Source organism: Halyomorpha halys, unplaced genomic scaffold (assembly GCF_000696795.3).
Source record: "Halyomorpha halys isolate HHAL.00 unplaced genomic scaffold, Hhal_1.1 Scaffold497.1, whole genome shotgun sequence".
Lineage (NCBI taxonomy): Eukaryota > Metazoa > Arthropoda > Insecta > Hemiptera > Pentatomidae > Halyomorpha > Halyomorpha halys.
The window spans coordinates 710222-729807 of NW_027113287.1; the positions used below are offsets into that span (position 1 = coordinate 710222).

The following is a 19586-nucleotide window of genomic DNA, read 5'->3' on the forward strand; positions in this document are numbered from 1 at the left end:
ATAGCCAATCTGCCACCACGTTCTCTTTACCCGGTTTGTAGGCTCTCCAAATACGCTCTAGTAAACAGTTTGAAAACATAACAATTTCCAGGCACCAAGGAATACGGTGTATTTAGCACTAAAGGCCGACGAGGCAGCGGGGTCCCATACAATACAAGCACCACCATAGAGGTGTATTCCTGAATGTAGCTGATCGACAGGATACAGCAGCAGGCGAGCCGCACTCTACCGACATCATTAGCGCGCTGGTCCAAATTGGCATGAGATTGCTCGGCGATAGCTTTCGCTCTCATTAAGGATTCAGTTCCAACACCGGGTGTGAATGTTCCATTCGCTTGAAATAGATCCCGATATCTGCTCTATTCGGTTTCTGATAATTGTTTTCTCTTTGTTCCTGTGGAGCCGAATTCGACAACTGCATCGAAGCCGGACCATTTCAGAAATTACCTACGATAGACATAACATAAAATAATTTCTTCCGAGATTCTACCTGGTTTCTTTTATTTAATTTGGTCCAATTTGCTCTAATTCAGGTGCATTCCACTAAAAGTTATTTAAAAAATTATGATTTGGACATCTCATGTAAATTTTTGTTGAACCTATTGCAATTTAACACCGATTCGACCCAGAAAATTTAAGTTTTGGCATAGACTAAATAATTTTAGATGTAGAATTTTAATTGTTTTAAAAAAATATTAACAATTAGAAGTTTATTATATTTGTGATAGAATTTTTCTCAATTATCTGTTGGAACTGCTTATTCTAAGCTTTCTTAGCTCCACTATCTACGTAGTTGAATTTAATCCTCAACATCTATCCATCGCATTGACCCCTAACTATGGTTAGAATAGTGTGGTACCGAATTTCAAAGTTAAATGTTGGTCGAATTATTTTGGATGTGGAGGTATATTGTGTAATAATATTGAAAATATTAATATATCCAAGTTTAACAAATCCGTGGTTGCTAAGCTAATAACATCACTGATAGACAGCAGGACGCCTGTATCTGAGGGAATTGAGGCGTAGGTCTTTACATCCTCGGAACAGCTGCGACGTCAGTTCAAATCTAGCCTGTGAGCTAGAATATTATTTCTGTGTTGGCCAACGAAATGAAAACTTGACCCCTAATTATGGTGAGAATAACGTGGTAACATCAAAGAATGGAGCTGCATGTTTAAGTTTTTCTGAGGTCCTTGGGCAACTGTACCGTATGAAATAGAATGTAATGAATGACCCATTAATGAATGTAAAGTTTATGTTCTAAATTTAAAAATTGTTAACAACACAGCTAATCGAATTTAACTCCGTCTTCTTTCTTTAAAATACACATCTTCTGCTTTTTCTACCTCCTCTTTGAACACCAGTGTGGAGCTGCCTCCTCCCATTTACATCCGCTGTTCCTTCACTAACGTCTTCATAACTAGGTGTTAGCTTCTCTTTACTTTTTGGTGACTTTGTATTTCTTGAAATGGACACCTTGGGCTAATATTTATGTGTATGTTGGTCTTAGTTCAACATATATCTTGGGTTCTGTGTCCTATGTAGCATTCTGTAGAAAAGGGGAAATAAATTTGCCTGGACATTACACACTTATATATTCCTTCCCAGTTAGAATAAAGGACGCAATACAGGCTGATAGCCTTTTTTGAACGGTATTTAAAAAAAAAAGAGTCAAAGAGATTTATATATTATAGGTTTTAGGAAGATAGTCTGCATGGTAGTGAAGGAAGATACAAAATAATACAAAAAAACTATTTTGTACGTAACCAACGTTTCACCCCACTTTATATATTTGTAATATATGTTTATATACAATATATTTATGATTAGCCTTACATTTTTTATAAGAAAATCTCTACATTTTCGCACTAGTAGTCGATTTATTTTAAGTTCACATAAAATGTTATGTAATTAACTTAAAATGACTAATTTGCAATTGTAGGTGAACTTGAGTTCTGTATGGCTGCTCCCAGAGGAAGGGTACCCCGTCTTCTATAGATACTTCCGAGACCGGATCACATGGTACGAAGCCGACGCAGTATGCCAGTTCCATCATGGTCATCTTGTTACAAGTTAGTCAAATCATTATTTAGTAATTAGTTATAATAATGTGAATTGTGTACGTTATATTATATAAGTAAGAATAAAAAAACAATTTAAATTAAATTTCGAGTTTAGTTCAATAACAACAAAGGATGCAAATATAAAAAAAATCTTACCTATATGTATATATATACCGTTTCGATATTTTTCAAACATATCAAAACGTCGTTTTTAATGTTAACATGTTTAAATAAAAATTACTGACTTTTCTATGTATCGTACCCCTATATTTTTAATCATTGAGAAAAAGGTAGAGATGGAATATCAAAAGCAATTTTTAGTTACTAATATCGATGTTTCAAAATATTTATAATTTTCCATAAAATTAAAATGTGTTAAATATATGTTTTTTATGATGATTGTGTATTTTAATATTCTGTATCAATTATTAAATTTCTCATATCTTTGCCTTAATTTTATAATTCGAAACTAAAACCATCTCCCATTGATAACTCATTTAGTGTGTTGGTATTTTTTGTTAGATTAGCTTATTTTTTTTTTTATTTACTTATAATTATACATTGATATTACGAAACTGTTTATTAATCAATAAATGCATTAGACAAGCTATTTTCCTACAATATTACTTTATAAAAAAAAAAAAAATGGAATTGATTGATGATGAAATACTATACTCCAAACGACGTGATTAATATTTCAATAAGTAACATTACTCGGGAAGTATTCATATTTGTTAGTTTTTAAACCCGATTTTTTGCCCGGTGTCTTGAGAAAAATTATCGGACTAATGATACATAACGAGCTATGTCAAAACTACGTTTTTTGAATGCGATACACCGCACAGTATCTGCAAAGTCCAAACCGTGTGTTTTTGAATCAGTGAAGCATTGCAACACATGCAGTTTACACAGATCTTATGCTTTTTAATGAATACGTTCTATTGGAGCTGTAATAACTAGTAGTTATTAAGTACTGCTCCTTAGAGAGTGTAATTAATAATTTTTGGAATACTAATATTTATTAGTTTAGTATTATCATATTACTTGACAAAAATATAGTTATATTTTTTTAAATTTATTAAAACAACCAACCTATAACTTACAAGATTTCGAACGAAAGTCCACCCTAGGACCTCTCAGTTTAACCCCAATGATTACCTACGAAAATAATTATTCGTCACTCAAAAAATAAAACATGTGTTGGGGGATTAGAACAAATACAAAGCTTATTACATATTTCTTACACGTTTAAAATGTATTCATTCTATAAAGAAAAATATATCAGATAAGGAAATTTTTGTTATAATGGCAAAATATAATTATTTTCCAGCATAAATATTGGATTAAAGATGGGTGGAAAACGGTGGATGTGAAATGAAATATATGTAATAAAGTTTAATCTTCTAACAATGGATTAATCTTTTTTATGAATACTCTCAAAACGGTAGGGAAACTAGAATATTGATTTTACAAAGCTGATCGTGATCAAAGGTGAGGGCTTACACAAGATCTTGATTCAGCATAGAAACAATTTTTTATGGGATAACCAGGTTAAAGTAAATGTCATAACATAATTTAAAACTCTGAACGCTTACTAATTTATTAATGAAAGAAAATTGTTAGTTAGATGAGAATTAATGACAATAGTAATTGATGATTTATAATATTTCAAATTGTTCAATGATTTCAAGTTAGAAAAAAATTAAATAAACTGTTAATATTTTTGATAAGTTGACTTTATCAAATTAAAGTCTATAAAAAAATAATCAAACCAACAAAATAATTCTTCAGCCAATCTTTGAATATAAATTATAAGTAATGAAAAAGAGATTAAAGAAAGACCCATAAATATTGAAAAATCATAGGGATATATACCTGATTACATATTTGGGGCAAAATCCAAACGCATCGTTGTCGATACAAAAACAAAAAGACAACTAATATTAATAAAAAGAGAAGAGTTTCTAAAATAGATTGTAAGAATATAGTTGTTAATGAAACAAAAAGAAAAATATTACAAAATAGGAAGGGGTTCCTCCTTCTCGGAGATTTCAACTCCAATAGTCCAATGCGGGGCTCACCTCCATTAAATTTAAAAAACAAATCCAACAAGATTCTGAAAAAGAAGTAAAATCTCTTGCAAAATAATAACTTTTACAAAAGAGTATATGCAATCCATGAACAATCAATGATCCTGTAGAGTACATGTAACTCAGCAATAAAAAATGAATATATTGCGTAGATAATAATACTATACAGATGCTACTACTATCACTAATACTAAGGAAGTGCGAATTTCTAATATAATAATAATTTTACTAGATTCTCACCTCCTCATTTCTTGCTGAGAATATTTAACTATCCAGGATCCGTGATCAAGGGTGATGTAGAGTGATCAAGAGTCAGCATCTAGTTATTAAATATTGACAAATTTCCTGGGTCCACAGAAGCACTGTTTTTTTTTCTTCTACCATGATATAAATAATCAAAAAGTTATTTATTATTTACAACTTCTAATCGTTTCATCCAGGACCAATTCAATACTAGTCGTGATAAAAAACAACACCATTCCATCTCTTAGGCAATATAGTTGCTTCAATTCTTCACAGAGCAGTTGGTGTTTCTCTAACCACTTTATGTATACAATCATCGGTTAGATTATGATTGTAGATAATCATTTTATTGTTATTATTAATATTACAAAACAATTATCATTACTGTAGAAAGATGGTTCCGATGATGGTCAAAAAAGGTATAAACATATTGGAAAAAACATTATTTAGTAACCGCATTTGCTGGATTTTATCAGGGCTGTGTCCTGAAGGCTGAAATCATTTTGCCTGATCATTGGTTTAATGAGTCGAGGTTGGTAAATACTCCAACGAGGACTTAAGAAGTGCAAAAATCATTCTACCTTCAAGACCCAGCTCTGATGAAGCTCTGCAAAGTGGGGCAAAACGTCGGTTACTAATAGTCCTTTCTATCAATTTTATATCTTTTTTGACCGCCACCCATACTATCGTCTTACAATCATCACTCACGGTCAACTAATAATTTTCCAACATTATACTTACCATTACACATACTAGTATAGCTGTTACTAAGACATCACACATTACTTTTCATTGCCTAATACCTATTTTTGGATATACCAATCCAAATTAAAAAATGATCGAAATTAGATTCTCCCTAGAATTTTAATTTAATTCAGATATCAGAATCATATTCCTAGTCCAATATGATGAAAAAATCAATCCTTGTTTACGATTATGTTACGAAGAAATGGATGGGGTAGGTAGGAACGAGTTTGTTGATTAATGACGGGATCTGGTGGAAGCTGAGATGAGAGCTACTCGAAGGCTATCAAGCTCCAGCCCCCAGCCCAGATACTAATTGGACGAAACAATCAACCTCTTCTCCACGATCTGAGGAGAAGGCCCTCCCCTTCAATTCGTCTCGGATATCCGATATCAATAATCAATAAACAGTAGTAAAACTTTTTCATCAAAATATTCAGGTTAAACCTATTACTAATTTGTAAAATTGACGACTTAAACGATATGTATTAACTCACCCCCAAGACAACCTTTGGCATCACATTTCGTCACGTCTCTATTTTTAAGTGTGTTTACTTAATCATCCAGTAGATGTAGGTTTTCGGGTGGAACTTATTCCCACAAAAGCAAGTTCTTTTGTTTTCTTTATAGTTGATACCTTTTCTCACACACTAGAAGTCTTGAGAAATCAATGAATGAAAAATATAATTTTTAGCCATCTTGATATTTTTCAATTATTTTTAGTGTTGATTAAGAATATATGTTGAAATATATAACGATATTGGGTTTAGAAAATAAATAACCAAATGATGGAAAGGCTAAATTTTCACTCATTTTTGGTGGCGGTGCTCAATATTTTTAAAACTACCTACCTCACAAATAATGGAACCCCAATAAAGTACGCATAAAATAGATAGTAGGAGGATAGTCCGGGTGGAGTCAATTAAGGTATCAAATTAGTAAAATAAAACTATTTATTGTTAACCAATGTTTTGCCTCGCGCCATGACCACCTTCCAATATAATTACAATAAATGCACTATCAAATTGGGAATTAAATGTTACGGTGGTTTCAGAGGTTACAAAAAATTCATTTTTGATTTCATTCAAAGAAATAAAATATTGTGCGTTAGTTTTCCAATAAATCCAACCAAATCACCTTTACCCTTCGTCGTAAGTCCGTGACTTCCTGCCTACAGTATCCTTTAATAATACCTCACGTATTCCTATCCATCATTTTCATTATCTAGGACTACATCTGGACAATTGACTTACTTGGAATCCTCATACAAGACTGAAAAGTCTAGACTACTCGTCGATTCCAATTAATACAACACTTACTAGACCAAGGGCCTAAACTTCCAACTATACTTTGTCACAAATCAAGTCATCCGTCAGGACCTCAATGTTTCATGTGTTGCGATTGGGCTGGAACCAGATACCAATCCTTTCATGATAAACTTCTCAACCACCCAAACCCACTTTTTTCTAACCTGGCTTCTCATTCACTACCTGATAATCATCCTTTGAAAAAAAGATGGCCTCGAGATCTTCTCCTGTCAAAATATTATTATATTATCAATGGGTCGATTCTCCATATCTCTGTATCATGTAATTGTATAACTAACAGCAAAGTTCTTTATTATATATATATTTTAATAAAGTTATAAATATCAATAAAAAAATTAAAATAAAAAATTACATAGACTCTTCTAAGGATGGAATTATAGACTACATAAAGCACATGAAAAAATAAAATTAAAAGGGCAACATGCCATTAAAAAAGAAATTTGAAGAATTTAAGGTGCGCTCACCCTGAAGTTTATTTTATTCGAGAATTTTAAATTCTCTTTCATTTTTCATTCGGAGCTCTATATTCTTAAAACTACCAATAATACTAAAAAAAAAGACGTTATTTAAAGGAGAGTAATTCGTATAAAATAGAGCTGGCTCAGTTCTCGAAAAACAGTTTTTCAAAGGGAAACATTTTTTCCAAATAATGAAAAATCAATATTTCGTAAGTTTTTTTTTTTACAGATATCACGGGAACTGATGCTCTTATGAATAAGAATCACTCAATTGCTCTTATAAACATATAATCACTCAAATTATATCTTGGTAAATAAACCATATTGTATAGTCCCCAGAGCCAGGGGAGGGGGATTTGAAAAAGTTACTTCACAATAGACGTTAAATATATGTATATATACATATATATAATCTGTAAGTCTAATAGTACCTGTGATACAGTTTTTCGAAAAACTATATTGTTTTTCTAAATAAAAAAAAATGTGACATTATTTTTGACTTAGATAAATTATATATCAGGAACTATTAGACGTACATATCAGTCAGCACTCAAGTTATTTCGTCGTATCATATGAACTGTTAGTTTCCTACTGCTCTACTACTACTGTTCTGTTTAGATTATTTAGTAAAACAACTTTATAAAATCAAACATTTTCATTCAAAATATTTACCCTCTTTTTCTATAAATTTTCCAAACGCCAACGGGTTATCTGCAAAATTCCGGGTTTTATGAAGAAATGAAGGCTGAAAATGGATTTTTGACTTAAGAATCTTGTTTCAAAAATTGTCCTTTGTTAAAAAAAAGTTGTTCAAATTACTGAACAGATGAAAATCTGATGGAGATAAATCTGACGAACAAGAAGGCTGTGGAAGGACATAACGCAGCTTGTTTAGTTTCTCACTGTCGTGAAACAAGAGAATATGGATTGGTGATGGGGATGTGGATGTGATGGTTTCATCTCTAGGTTAAAATGAGAAATGAATTATTCCTACCATTGGCCACAAAATAGAAACTAATAATTCTTTGGATGCAAATTTGTTTTTGGCATATGTGACTGATACTTGTTATCATGTACAATGCACTTTTTATCAAATGTGAGTATCTCTTTGAGAAAAGATCGTTAAGCTCATGAGGTAATTATAGATTTACCTTTCTAACCTTACCAGCTGTAGCTGCAGCTGTGCCAGCTTGTATTCAGCTGTGCTACAAGTCATTTGACTGTTTCTTAAAGGTTCTCTTCATACAGTAAGCTTAATGCGTTGCCGTCATTGCTGCCGGAGGGTCTTCCTCTGGATTAGTCTTCCAAATCTATGGCACCAACCATTTTTTCTAGCCACCGGCGAATGGTGCGCTTGTTACAACACACTTTCCTGAACGCAGTGGAGTTGAAAAAAGATATATCAGTCCTGTAGAAAACAGACTCTAAACAATTTCTCCAGCCAACTCCAGGGCTTTCGCGAAGGGCACTTTCTTCTCCTTTGATCTTCCTTAATTTGTTCTCTCCTATCTTAAAGAAACCTCTCTTCTGTCCTCAGCAGCGATACCCCTTCGCCTTACCTTAAAATCTTACCGGGGTAGATTCAGTTGGCATAATTTTACATTTACGCGTTATTCTCGACTTAATTTTTCTATAATTTATTGTACTTCGTACTGCAGTTTATTTACTATTCTCGATTGTACAATAATAGACTTTATAACAGGCTCAGAAAACTTGGCATATTAAGAAAAATAAGTCTGCTCAATTGCATTGAGTATTGCCTGTTGAATCAGAATTTACTCTGCATTTACGTACTGGAATTAAATAATTATTATATATATTTATATTATTTTGTTTGAGACTGATAGTTTTACTAATCATAATACAAATTATACCATTAGTCTCACCCTTCTTTAATAAAACATATTACATGTCTAACGTTTCGGCCGATCTGGCCATAATCAAGGACATCTTAATTTTAGTCTCACATTGATTTATTAATTTTTTATATATTTATACATAAATTTATTTATTAGAATACAGTTTTTGTATTTTAAAATAATAAATTAATCACTGTAATTAAAAATACAACTCTAATATTCGTTTGCCGTTTATAAGACTATATTTTGGATGATTATAATACAATAATAATGTTTATAATTATTAATAATGACCATTATAATCTGAAATTGGGCTTATACAATGACAATAAATTAGCAATGATCTCAACAGTATGAAAGATAAAATTGAAAATAAAAAAAATATATATATAATTTACACAATCAATTGACAGAATAGTAAAGGTGTGTATATTGGAGAGACTTCTAAAAAATTACTAACTAGAGTTGAGCAACATAAGAGTAATTCTAAAAATGTCAAAAATATCACCACAACAGCACTGGCACAACTCAGCTTAAAGTATAAACATGATTTTGATTTTTAAAATTCTAATATTTTAGACATGGTAAATCTTAAAAGAAACAGAAAAATAACAGGAGCAATATATACCACAAAAAACATAGGTAACACTATTAACTTAGAGATAAGTACCAAAAATTAATGTACACTTTACATAGATATTGTAAATCATTTATTAGTTTAATGTTGTTTAATAGTATTGAATAGTAGAATACTTTTAATATATATAAGGTAATTGTTTAAGCCTTTTTAAAAATAAATTGAGATATATTCATTACGAAGTGCATAGGATGAATTTTAGAATTTGTTGTAGATACCTGACGATGGGGTGGCAACCCAGAAAGGTTATTATTGTTGTTAAATGATATAAAATAAAATAATTTAAACAAAGAAGAGTAATTTTTCATTCACAAGGTCTAATTAATAATAATGTGAAATAATATGATTTTAATGGATTTTGAAATGGGAAAACGAAAAGGATTAGAAAGGAATTACTTTACAGTGTATCTTTCCATCCCAGCCCTAACAAAGGTTTCTTGTATTGAGAGTGGTTAATGGGTTTCCCGCCTTTGGAGACCCGAGACCATCCTCGAGATGAGACAGATACAGGAACAGAATTCTAGCCCTTTGTCCCCCGATCTACTTTCTCCAGAAGCTCTGCTAAGCCCTCTAAAAGTAATTACAACCCTTTCGTCCTCAAAGAATCCCGCTCGAGAAACGAATAAATTCTACACTTTGTTTTCGCCGAAGAGAATCTGTGGTCCTTTGAAAGTGGGATCCCTTTGGAACGGGAGGGTTCGTCCTTGAATCTAATTACACCGCAGGTCCTGGTCCTTTTCCCGACAACTTGGCTACCGTGCCCACAACTCCTGCCTGTACCTGACAGCGATTCACTAACCCTTCCCTGAATAATCGGGAAGTTAAAGTCCCGCGACCTATTGCCAAGTTTCCTTGATCATTCAATCGCTTACAAGTAACGGCTAACTTAATTTGTATCGAGAAATGAATCAACTTGATTAATCAATCGTGGAGTGGCAGTTGCGATATAGAGAACTGATGGTTTTGTGTAACAAATGTGTTGAAATGTCATTTTTATATGCTACATATTCCTACATTTATTTCTATTTTCAAAGCTAGTATATAAACTATATGAGTGAAAATATTGTTCGAAAAAAAACATTTTTAAGATGACCGATTTGGAAATCGGAAAGTTGCTTAGAAATAAGAAAAAGGATAAAGGTTTAATGATTTTGTAATTTGAAGACTCCCCGACACATATATTGTAAAAAAAATCAAGTCTACGTTTATAAATGTCACTATGTCTTGATAAAATCATGTTTTTTTAAATTTCTATAAATTAAAAAAAAAAATAATTGTTTCATATTTTTATTTTGTAATATTACATTGTCATATTTTTACGCAACGGTAATATAGAGCTCATTCACAACAAACTTTACAAACATAGAAATTAAATGATAACCACGTAAGAAATAGAAGAGAACGAAAGAAACTAATAATAAATGAATAGAAAAAATAAAGTAAAATAATGTCTTAAACACAATCATTTCTGTTTAAAATATTTACATTTGTGTAATTTCAAAGCGAGCTCTTTCACCCACTTGTGGAGGAAAGAGCAGGACTCGGGAAGATCTCGGCGCTTCTTTCTCAACCGCGTCACTGGTATTAAAAGAAAGTTCAGAAAAATTAAAATTTAAATTGTTTTAAATCCGTTAAAAACAGCTAAAATATAAATTAAACTCACAAATGTACAACAAAGCCAACGACTATCCAGTTTCAAAAATACTGTAAAGTTAATTAGAAACCTATATAGCTTCTAGAGAAATAATTAAATAATATCGCAGGAATTAAAATGGTGTAAGCTGTATGACAGTTGCCCTGTTCATGACCTTTACAATCGACTGTTGAATTGCAACATTTGAACCCGGAGCTAGTTGCACAGTGCCTTATTCACTGAGCTACCTCACTCACCTGCTCATTCATAGACTGTTTAAATTGAACTTAAATTATCTATTTGTAGTCAAAATTGAAAACCATTTAGTTAGTCTTTTTAAGCTTATTTTTCCTTCTCTTTGCATTTCACATCCCTTTTTTAATCACTTTTTTCCTCCTAAAGCGCTTTCGGTTCTATTCTGAGATCAAATCCTGAAATCGGCATAAATAATGAAAAATTGTAAGAATCTTGGAACACTCTCCTGAATCCGACAACTCCAGCAGTTAAATTTATAAAACTTTGCGGTCGTTAGTTATTAAAGATTTGTATAATAATATAGTACTACTATTTACTAGATCACTACAACACTAGATTAGAACAAAATATATATTTTTAGAAAGTATCGTTACGTAAAATATTCGGACCGAAAAAGGATGAATTAACGGGAGAATTTAGACAACACTGAATTAAGGGATCTACACCCGGTAAATATAATGAAGATGGGAGTGCACTTAACCAACGGGTAAACGTCCGTGGTGTAGACCGAAACGTAGAATGGAGGTTTGCTTTATAACTTATTTAGTAGTTACATTTAAAATGAATAATATAGGAAGAATAATCCCATATTATTCATTTTTAACGGTTAAAAGTTTATAAAGAGCCTGTAACATTCATAAGTTTATTAAATAAATCAAAACTTGTATCCTTTTTTGTCTCAAAACTTTTATTTTAACAGTCCAACGTTTCGTCCATTTTAGCCATCCTCAAGGACATCTTCAAATTATAAATTCTTCCTCACATTAATTTAGAATTACTTTTGCAAGTTATTCTGCTAAGATCAGTATTTAATTATAAGTTAAAAACCTATTTTTTAAAATATAAAATCACAAATATCTAATTCTTCTTATATTAAAATTATCTACACAAAATCCTATAAGCTAAAAACCTATTTTTTTAAAATATAAAATCACAAATATCTAATTCTTCTTATATTAAAATTAGCCACACATATTATTGTGTCATTATTCATAAGTTTTCAATTTTTAATTTTTTTTTTTTGCTGATTAAAAAGGTCAAACTCTTTTTAAAGTACTCTAGAAATTTCAAATTTCTTAAGCCTTATCACGCCACTAATATCTTTGTCCTCGAAAACGAAGCCATTTCCTCTAAAATTAACATCAAAGACTGAAGGGTAGAAATGTGCTTACAAAAATATTTCACCTATTACATTTTAGTTAACATTTAGGTGATACGCGTAATTTACAACTTAAACTTCAATATGTGAGGCATTACATTCCATACCACCCGAATCCATTTTTAATATTAATTTTTTTTTTTTAATAAATGGCGCTTTATATTAGGGAAGGCTGGTAAATATTTTGATTTTCTCTAAACTTCATCAATAAAAAACAAATTCTTTCTCTTCACTCATTAACGGAGCAAACAAAACATTGGGCCCATTGGGCTCATTATTAAATGCGAATTTTTTTCTTTGAAAAGGCAATTACAATTTTAATTTAGACGCTAATTCAGTTTGCCATAACATTTAACGAATCTAATCCATCAATTTAGAGCCCCTTCCTTCATAATCCTAATTGGAAAAGGGTTTCTAAGGGAGGGCTCATCACTCATTCAACGCCAACTGATAATGATTTTGTGTGGATGAGAGCTTCTAAAATTTTATTTTACTGATCAGCAAATAAATTAGTACTAATTATTAGCTTATTTTATATTGGTAAAATTATTACTAATTTTATAATGAATAAATATTGCGTTATAAGTTATAAAGTTATATCTCTTGTAAATAAAACTAACGGACTGTAATGGAAAGATTATTCACCAGAGGATATATTATTTTATTTCCACCTTTCCCTGCCTTTTGTGCGCCATTGGTGTGGAGCAGCAGTTGGATATTACGCATGTATTCCTGTCATCCAGATACTACTAATAATGCTACTGAACCTCTTCTGCCCGCTGGCCTTCGAAGGGCTGGTCTTCTTCTTTGACGAAGATTGAAGTGGACTGGTCCAACAATAGTTTTCCGCCCGAAAAAATTATTTTTAGTACGAGTACTTAACTTCAGCTACTAGCAGAGTAATATATATTTCTCTCACCAGAGTATATGTCTTTGAAAAGCGTTTGGGTCTCCTCTAGTCATACAATTGTGGCGGTCAATAAAGGTAGCAAAACAGTAGAAGAAAACTATTTATGGTTAACCAACGTTTCGCCCCACTTTGTAGGGCTTCGTCAGAGCTAAATGAAAAGTTGTGAGAATTGACAGAATATTTAAAAAAATATACAGAGAAAATACGAAAACATGTAAAAAAAATTGTTTTGTTTAGAAAATACAATTTGAGTCAGCCCTTTGGGTTCGGGTGTCCTCCGGGGGCAACTCAGCCTCATGAACTTGGCACACTAATAGGGTAAACATCTGGCGGCCACACATCACCTCCTTGCACAACCGTTGGTCTAGTAACAGTACTTCACTCCTCTAAGTACTGCACTCCTCACCCTTCATTGGTTGTAACGGTCTAGATTTATTTTATATATTTATAAAATATAAAAAAATAATTATAATAATTTAAGGAAGTGTACATATAGATGGACAAGAAATTAGTTACTAATAAATACAGCCCGGTGTGATGGAATTCTAAATACAGAATTAGAGTAAAAAATTTTAGAAAAATAATCGTTATAACTAGTTATATGGTCAAATGATGTAGGTGTAAAAGATAAACAGATAGGAGAAGAAAATGTGGAAAAGGTGATGTCTAGTGACAAGGAAAAGTAAATATTAAGAAAATCAATAAAAATAACAAAGAAAGAAAGGAGGGGGTACCTGTCTAATTGAAACAAAAATGACAACTGACAAGTTGGGAACGAATGGTCAGATATAAAATTTCCTCACATAACTTTGCAAATCCTCAAGAAAGGTAAATTTTTTTATAATATACAGTTAGGATATTTGGGTATATGGGGATATATAAATTTATAAGTACATGTATGAGATAAGTAAAATCATCCACCGTGGACACTTCAACGTCCTAAAACTATTCTAGACTAGTCCAAATATAAAAAAATAGTACCAAACCAGCTGAATATAAATCCAAATTCTCGTCTAATTCAAAAAATGCTAGAAAAATGGGGGGAAAGAGTTACTTGTTCTACCTAGAAGTAATCTAGACAACATGACACACGGCCAGAAAATCTAAAAATGTGAAAATTGATTGATCTATAAAGTAGCATTAAGCCAGTCGATTTTACCGAAAAAGTTACTGGAACGTTTCAGACATATTTCCGCTTTTTTTTTTTCTATTCCCAGAGCTGATGATCCAAAACTCAAAGTTTTGACTCAATCATAAACTTTTTTAACATTCATTCTCAGTCTCTTTGGATTCCGAAACCGTTATTGGTAGTCGGGGATGAACATGATATAATAAAGAATGGTCACGTTGGCTGTGGGGAAGGTTCAAGGTCTTCCTACAATTTAATAAATTCTTTCTTCTTTTCCTTCTTCAGGCAGAATACAATATCCGGAGAAGAGGGGCATATTTTATATACCTGAATAATTCAGAAGTTCTAACATTTAGGAAAGTGAATCTGGAAATCCCGCCTAGCCTCTCCCTTTGTATGGTCTCTATCAAAAAGAGTAAGGCCGTTTAATTTTTAGTTTTGCAAACAAAATTTATAAGGAAAAATCAGATTGTAATCTAAAAATCAGAGTATAATCTAAGAAAAGTAATTAAAAAAAAATAACGACTAGCCTTGAAATCTGATGAATTTTGTCAGTCGTTCAGTAACAGGTAGATCGAAACACCTATACCAAGAATAGGATAATGGTAATCATTGTAGAACGAATACACAAGTAGTAAACTAAAAATTATTAAAAAGGATCTCAAGTTTTGGGGTACCTCCAGCCGCAAATGGCGCAGAGAGGAGGTCGCAATAACTTGTCTCAGAATAAGTCACACGAGGCTCACTCACTCCTATTTTATTTTAATACAAAGGCCTCCGAACTCCCAGTATTGCTACAAACACTTGACAATTAGCAATATGTTCCAAGAATACCCATATTTCACATCAAACCTTAGGATTAAACCCGGATATTTCAAACACCCTCAGAGATGAAGATAAAACAATGAAATTAGTATTTCAGTTTTTAAAATAAAAAGGTTTACTGACACAAATATAACATCAGGTGGACAAGAAAAACAAATAATAATACAATTTTTAAAAAATTAAATAAAACAAATGTAATAAAAATTAAATAAGGCGTTAGTGACCAATGATGTATTACTCCAATAAACAAAAACGAACAAACAAGAATAGGATTGTTCCAATAGGAGTTTTGGTTATATTCCAATGGCACATTTTCCACGCTCTTGTAAAAGGGTAATACAATATAACTTCGTAAGAAGGATGTGTCGAAACAACATGATAATAATAAAATAATAGTGAACAGATGATTACTATACACTATCAAGTGCAGAAATACAGGAAATCTTGCAAAAGAAGTCATATACAAAATACTTATATACATAAGGTAGTCAATTTCAAGAGGAGCACGTTTGAGCCTTGCTGTAGCAGGTAATTATTCATTCTGTTACATTAATCGTGGATCGACCTTGTCTAGAGACTCTGCTGGGACTAGCCCTCTAAAAAGTGGGTACCCTTAAATTAGGGATAAAACCTGGAGGTTGAGAGCGAATCTGACAAAAGCACCTCCCTGCTCAACTGCTGGCCTAGTAACAGTACTGAACCTCTGACGTGGGTTTTAGTGGTACAGGATTTTTTGTAAATTTTAAAACTATTTCTGTGAATTTAAAAACTCAATATACAATTGTATGAAGTGCGCCTTCAACCTAATGCCAGGCACTCCTTCACTTTTGAATCGCTGGTTTGATTATAGTGAATAATTATAAATGAAACATAATTAACTGAAACTAAAATTTATTACATATATTGCAGTTGAAGTGTGGCCGAAACAACAAGTGTGTAAGTTAATATTGAATAATTGGTCTATGGATTTGATGATGATGGTGTGAATTTATTGATATGTGTTGACTTCCTTCATCGCTCGGTTATCCTGTCTTCATTCCTACATTTCCTCCCTCCTCCTCTGTTCCGGGAGACACTTCAGGGTGTCTCTACTCACTCATTTCTCTAGTAGAATAGAAATGAAGATAAATAAATGGCTGCATATGGCCAAGGCTCGCCTTTGTTTTCTCGGACACATGGGGCGGTACTGTTACAATTAGCCATATGATTGTAGTTTGGTTTCTGGTCTTCCGTTTAAATGAAACGCCTACATCATACATTAATTGAAATAAATAACTGAAAAAATATTTACAAATGGTTTACATACAAGCCAGATATCAGGTTTAATGCTTATTTGCAAACAAAAATATAGAAGGCTTAGGCAAATTAAAAAATAGAATAAGAATTAGTACGATGTTGAATTCATTGGAATGCAGTGTTACAAAGATATCGGCTGTATGAGTGAATTAGTTAAATGAATTTTTTATCAAAAAATTTTAAATAGTCGATATTTTAACTCTTGATATAAAAATATTTTTCTATTTCAAATTCTTTAATTGGACGCTTCTCTTTGATGAAATCATCTCCTGTAGGTGTTTGTTATCAAATTTTAATTATCATTTAGAAAGTTTCAATGCATATAAATAAAATCTAAAAGGTAAAACGAGGTATTAAAATCCAATTATCAATGTCAAAAATTAATTGAGGAAGTGTATTAGCAACGGATTGATGTTCAGTGTTTGCTTTCAACGTAATTAAAAATTTCAGCTTACTTTCTGTTAAAATTGGAAGAGTACATCCCCTGTAATTAGGTTCCCACATCGATGCTCATAAAGTTACGTCATTAAATTTGTGAGAGGCATATGATAATGGCCGGGGAAAGCATTCCGATCGAGGAGCTCGTTGACTGTCAGCATTAAGCGGTGTAAATGGCCGATAGGAACAAGGCTCTATCTGATGTTCCCCGGATGGGCCTTAGAGCTAGGATAATGGGGGCTGCGTTAAAGACCCTTTCAGTCCATATTATAAATGTAGAGGAACAGAACATGGAACAGCACTCAATAATGCAGCACATTGTTCCACGACTGTAGCTGTTCAACGATTTTGGATCGAAAATCCTTCACTGCTCTAATGTACTATCTCAACGACCTAATAGAGATTGCTATTTAGTCGAAAACGTTTTGAGTTCTTAGTTTAAAAAGGAAAATAAAATTATTCTAAGTCGCTTTATAGGCAATTATATTCAAATCCATAACATGTGTAAGATATAATTTGCCTAATACAAATACAAAATATAAATTTTCTGTATATATTGCCCAATTTTAGGTTCATCCTTTGCTGATATCTTTTCTTTAGAAATTCTAATTTTTTTTTAGAATTTCTCATGACTCTATTTCGTTCACTTAAAGTTCCTGATATCTGTCAACGTAGAAAAATCTTTAAATCAAGATAAAATATAAAATCATTCAAGTTCCTGTCTTTTTTTTTTTTAAATAAAAAAGTTCTTGAAGGATCTAAAAAAGAATAAATCAGTAATATTTTTTTCCAATCATTTTGAAATGGTTGCAAAAATTCTAAAGTGTAGGACTTAGACCACTATAGTCAGTCATCACACATTTCCTTATTGAGCTCAATTTTTTCTGTTTTCCATGGTTCATCCCAAATATTAAGATGAAGCTAATTATTCAAAACTAATTCTGGGATTAGTATAAATATGATTAAGGTTTTTATTTTATTAGTTCAAAGTTCTACTTATTATATTTTCTTCTTGTTTCTTTATTTACATACTTTGATTATATTAACTTAATTTATCTTTATATTTTTATGAAATATAGAGATTCTATTATTTTTATTTATTTACCTATAATTTTTTAATATTATTATTATTTTTATTTATTTTTGTATAAATTTGATCATTTATCGCTATACATTACGTATAGACCAAGGCTGTGGCAGATTATAATACTTATCAATAAATAAAAAAAATATATATTAGAATATGATTTCAGTTTTAGTTTTAATTACTGAATTTTCATTAAGCAGGTCAACTTTGACTGAAAATAAAAAAATGTTCCACATCCAAAATAGAAAAACGTATTTACAAAAGTAAAATAAATAAAAATATTAATTCTTATTAAAAGTTAGAAATAATATTCATTTCATTAACGATAGGGGCATATTTATTGTTATTAAAAAAATTGCCGTTCGCACAACTTTTCACTGTAGTTAATTCATTCATTAGTCCGTTTTTATATTGGAAAGTGAAAGCTATATTATACCATATATATATATATCTATATTTATATAACTGGGAAAATGTTTCTCCTTTAGTTAAATATCATATAATTTCATAGTTTATATTTATCTATTGTTATCACTACTAATAAACAGAGAGAGAGTTGATTATTTAAAATGGACAAAATTAAATGTCTTTTAGAAGAAGCCATTTTGAAAATTTGGCATTTAAGCATTGCCCTAGCTGAAAATAAATTCCATTGAATAGGACATTAAACCAACTAGCCTCTAACCTTGTTTCCTCTTCCATTCCTGACAATTCGCCTAGGCACCTGAAAAGAAGATGGCCTCGAGACTTTCTAATGTAGAAATATTATTTGAGTGTTAACAATGGGTAGTTTCTCTACATCCCTGTATCACTCTATTATGATGTTAGATCAAATTTATTAGATATATTTTTATGTAAATACGGTTGTAAATATCATTAACTAAATAAAAACAAATTGTACATTACATGTGTTAATTTTACTTTCTTCTTTTACGCCATTTGTGATAAGTTTTGTCTTTTGGTAGATTGAATAAAGACCAATTTCATCACATGATGTTAGATGCTGTTTTATCATTTCCCACAGTTGTTCAATGTCTTGCAAATAGCACGATATCATCTGCAAATTGCAGGTTGCTCAGCCATTTTTCCATTTATTTTAATGCCTACGTCTTCCTATCCAAGACGCCAGAACACGATATCCAACACTAGAAGAAACAAAATAGCGACCCTGTCACACACCCCTCTCAACATCAAAGCTTTGTCTTTTCTTTTCAGTCATAATAAATTCTGTCATCTTCTAATAAAACTCTGTTCCATTTGTCCTCTATTCCTATTGTTCTCAGTACTCAGATGAATTAATACCATTAATCAAAAAACTAACAAGTAACAAGTCAAAGTAGAAAAAGTTAAAAATGTATATGTATATTCATATTGATCAGACTAATCGATTATATTTGTGATGTATGATATTTGTTTATACATACATATATAT

The 19586-nt window shown here is 31.4% G+C and overlaps 1 protein-coding gene across 1 annotated transcript in view; it reads left to right on the top strand.

Moving 5' to 3' along the window:
- The first annotated feature begins 838 nt into the window (after window positions 1-838).
- LOC106683594 (uncharacterized) overlaps window positions 839-19586 on the top strand; it is an 87311-nt gene continuing 68563 nt past the window's right edge. Inside the window, exons 1-2 of the mRNA XM_067050854.1 lie at window positions 839-904; window positions 1943-2072. Of these exons, the coding sequence (XP_066906955.1) occupies window positions 839-904; window positions 1943-2072 (196 nt within the window). The remainder of the gene's footprint in view (window positions 905-1942; window positions 2073-19586) is intronic.